At 47.0% G+C, this 3,616-nt stretch overlaps 1 protein-coding gene across 1 annotated transcript; it reads left to right on the plus strand.

Moving 5' to 3' along the window:
• The first annotated feature begins 1,755 nt into the window (after window positions 1-1,755).
• On the plus strand, window positions 1,756-2,514 carry LOC126602802 (uncharacterized). The gene has a single exon (XM_050269662.1). It carries the CDS (start codon window positions 1,756-1,758, stop codon window positions 2,512-2,514), a length of 759 nt encoding a protein of 252 aa, XP_050125619.1.
• The last annotated feature ends 1,102 nt before the right edge of the window (window positions 2,515-3,616 follow it).

Raw genomic sequence — 3,616 nt, forward strand, 5'->3', positions numbered from 1 at the left:
CAAAATCCCTTGAAAAACCGGCCACTCCTAGCCCTATAAATAGGCTCCTATTTTCTCCAAACACTCATTCCAACACTTTGGCAAAAATCCCAAAAAACTCTCCAAATACTTTTCTCTCTAAATTCTAACTTTGGCATCGGAGGTTATTCGGCCAAAGCCCCCCCCCATTCATAGTGGGCGCGTAAGGCTCTTGGCCTTGACCTAAGGTGTTAATTGTTTTGTAGGTGCAATTTTGTCCAAGAAGAAGAAGGCGGAAATTTGTATCCATAAATTGGTTCTTTCATTGAGAGTTGAGATTCACACTCGTAGAAGACTCTCGCGCAAAAAGGTTTTTTCTCTATTTTCTAGTCCACTTGTATTTTTCGTATGTTCTTATTATTAGAATTTTTTATTTGCCAAGATTCTTTGATAAAACGTAAAAGAGAAATACAATGGCTAGAAATTTAGAAAATTCCACAAGTGAAAATTCCAATATTCAAGAAATGGGACCGCGGCGATTCACGAGACTAAACGTGATCTTAGGGGGAGTGGCACCACCACCATAAGGCTCCACCATGGAGACCACCGAGGTGGCCACCATGGCAATCACCCGCGGCGAGGTCCATGGCTCCACCACTATGGCCCAAGCCGTGCTATCCAAGGCCCACGCCACCAAAGCCACGACATGAACCATGTCACTCCATTCCCAACGTGAGCCCAATGCGTTTCCAATTTGAGCCCAAACCTCGCATTCGCATGCACCACGCATTGAGCAGCCTACTCCCGTGAACCAGCCTGCTTCCGTAATCCAACTTGCTTTTGTAGCCCTGCCTGCTTCCGCGACCCAGCCTGCTCCCGTAATCCAACCTGCTCTTGCAGCCCTGCCTCTCATGGTTTCCCAACCAGCTCAAGTTGGCCCGAGAATATCTCAACTATCTGGAGTAACCATCAAGCCGGGGGCATTTTCACCATATTTCTCCGCGGATTTGACATTTCCCAATTCAAATCTTGCACTCGGAGTCTACCATACTTCCATTGCTCAAGGAGGCACATTCCTTCCAAGCTATTCCAATCCAAATGGCAAACAACACTTGTCTTGACAAGTTATAGGGTTGACGAGCGCCCTTGCACAACAGACAACCTTGGTGAATAAACTCTTGCAACGCACCGAGATCCAACGTGCCCTAGACGAGGTGTCCCTAAGTAGGACAAGGGCAAATGAACCTCTCCACCAGCGTCCCGGCAAACAGCCTATCAACCAGCCACGATCTGAACGTTCTGGTAGTTTACGCTCCCGCTTAGGTCTTTGGGATAACGTATACTCTCATCTTGGCGCGGAGGAGCATGCATTCCCAATCAAGCCCACGGGCGAGCATACGTTCACGGTTGAGGGCACACTCCAATTATCAACATGGACAACCTTCCAGGCGAAATGTTCATTCACAACTAGGCTCGCAAGGAGCATTCTCCACCTCACATCGGAGTAGGCAGCACTGCAAACGGAGAGAAGCAGTCACTCAATCCAACTCAAGTTCAACCGGCAGCCTGCGAACGGCCCGTTCGCTTGCCAGATACATGCCACATACACCGCAGCTGCGACATGGAGGAGTCTAGCATAGGGAAGAGCGGCCCAAACCCATAGATCACGATCGGGGGCAGTCGAAAATTCCATTGCCCCAGTAGAGGAAAATTCAAGAAGAAGTTGATAGGCTCCTAACTGAACGACTGCATAATTTCCAATGAAATGAGGCTGCTGACGATGCACTTCGATGAGACATGACCAACATAAGCATGTCACCATTCAAGAATGAGATCGAGTGGATAGATCCACCTCGCGGGTTTACTATGCCTCACTTCATTCCGTACAAGGGAGACAAAGATCCGAATCGACATCTCAAGTATTACCGCAGTACCATGATTCTCTACAGGAACAACGATGCGCTTATGTGTAAAATTTTTACGATCACTCTACAAGGCGAGGCGCAAGACTGGTTTCACACTCTATCACTGCAGTCGATCCGGAGTCTTAACGAACTTTCCTTTGTTTTCACTAAGGAGTATTCGTCTAACCGCTCAATCAAAAGGACATCCGACCATCTCTTCAGCATCATAAAAGACCCTAGAGAGATAATTTACGACTATGTCAAGAGGTTCAAAATGGAGAAGGCCAAGATTGTTAACTGCAACGAAGACATAGCAACGGCAGCATTCAGAAATGGCCTTCCCACCGAACATCCTTTATTCAGAAAATTGATCATGGGAGAAGAATTGACCCTAGCAGCTTCGCATGCTTTGGCAGAAAAACATGCATTATGGGATGAGGCCAAGCAGTCTAACAAAAATGAGTCAGAAAAGAAGCACATGGAACGTTCCCCGACCAGAGAAGACTCAGTGCTTGAAACATTCACCAAGTTCACAGTTCCAATTGGCCAAATTCTTAGCAAGCTCAAGAATGAACCTTGGTTCGAACTGCCGCCACCCATGAAAGGCGATCTTACCAGGCTGGATCATACAAAATATTGTGCATTCCATTAAGGACCAGGCCACACTACCAACGGCTGCTTGAAGTGGAAACAGTACCTTGAGAAGCTGACAAATGAGGGCCGCTGTGACGAGTATCTTGACACGTCAACAAAACGGCCTACACAAGCAAGGGAAGTTTCCATCACCCCCTGAACCACGTTTGGATTTTTTTTCCAAATAAGTTCGAAGACTCAAGCAGCTCGACGAACAAGGCTTCACAAGCCGAAAAATATCCAGTTTGTTATGCAGTTTCTACCTTCTAGCACAGTTGATTTATTTCTTTATTCTCAATGAAGATTCAAGAAGTTATTCATAAGTCTGGCTCAACTGCTCAGAACCCTTTATGGGTCTGCTCTCTAATACGATAGGTTAAACTAATTGCTCTCCAGTGCGAGAGGGTAAACCAATTCCCCGACACCCAAAAGGGTCTGCTCTCAAGTATGAGAGGTTAAACTAATTGCTTTCCAATGCGAGAGGGTAAACCAATTCCCCGACACCCATATGGGTCTGCTCTCCAACACGAGAGGTTAAACTAATTGCTCTCCAGTGCGAGAGGGTAAACCAATTGCTCTCCAGTGTGAGAGGGTAAACTAATTGCTCTCCAGTACGAGAGGGTAAACTGAATCCCTAACACCCATCTGGGTAAGCTCTCCAATGCGAGAAGGCCACATAGTTCAAAAGATTGAATGCTTAAATATCAATTAAGTAACAAATGGTTAGGGAGCAGCAGCCATTTTTACACTTAACAGTTCGCTCATCTGACATTTTATCTTTAGCAACTCTGATCTTGGCAGCTTCATCCTTGACTGCTCCATCTATGGCAGCAGAGAAATCAAACTCAAGCAGTTTCCTCATTTTTGGCAAGTAGCCCAGACGTGGCAGCCCAAACCGTTGTCCATGCCACACCACTTCCTCGGCCCATGCCGAGCCAATCCTTGGCTTCAATCAAGCCGAGCAACACAAACAATGGCCCTTGCCACACCACCTCTTTGGCCTTTGCCAGCCGACGTGCCACACCGCCCCGACGGTTGCCCTGTGGCAGCACCTCCTAAGAAGAAGATAAGGACCATTAAGTTTTCCTTACATCGGTGCGGTGCGGAAAAGACAAAGAAAG

Source organism: Malus sylvestris, chromosome 15 (assembly GCF_916048215.2).
Source record: "Malus sylvestris chromosome 15, drMalSylv7.2, whole genome shotgun sequence".
Taxonomy (NCBI): Eukaryota; Viridiplantae; Streptophyta; class Magnoliopsida; order Rosales; family Rosaceae; genus Malus; species Malus sylvestris.

Excerpts from the sequence above, each read along its gene's own strand:
- LOC126602802 (XM_050269662.1), top strand. The coding sequence starts at position 1,756 with ATGACCAACATAAGCATGTCACCATTCAAGAATGAGATCGAGTGGATA.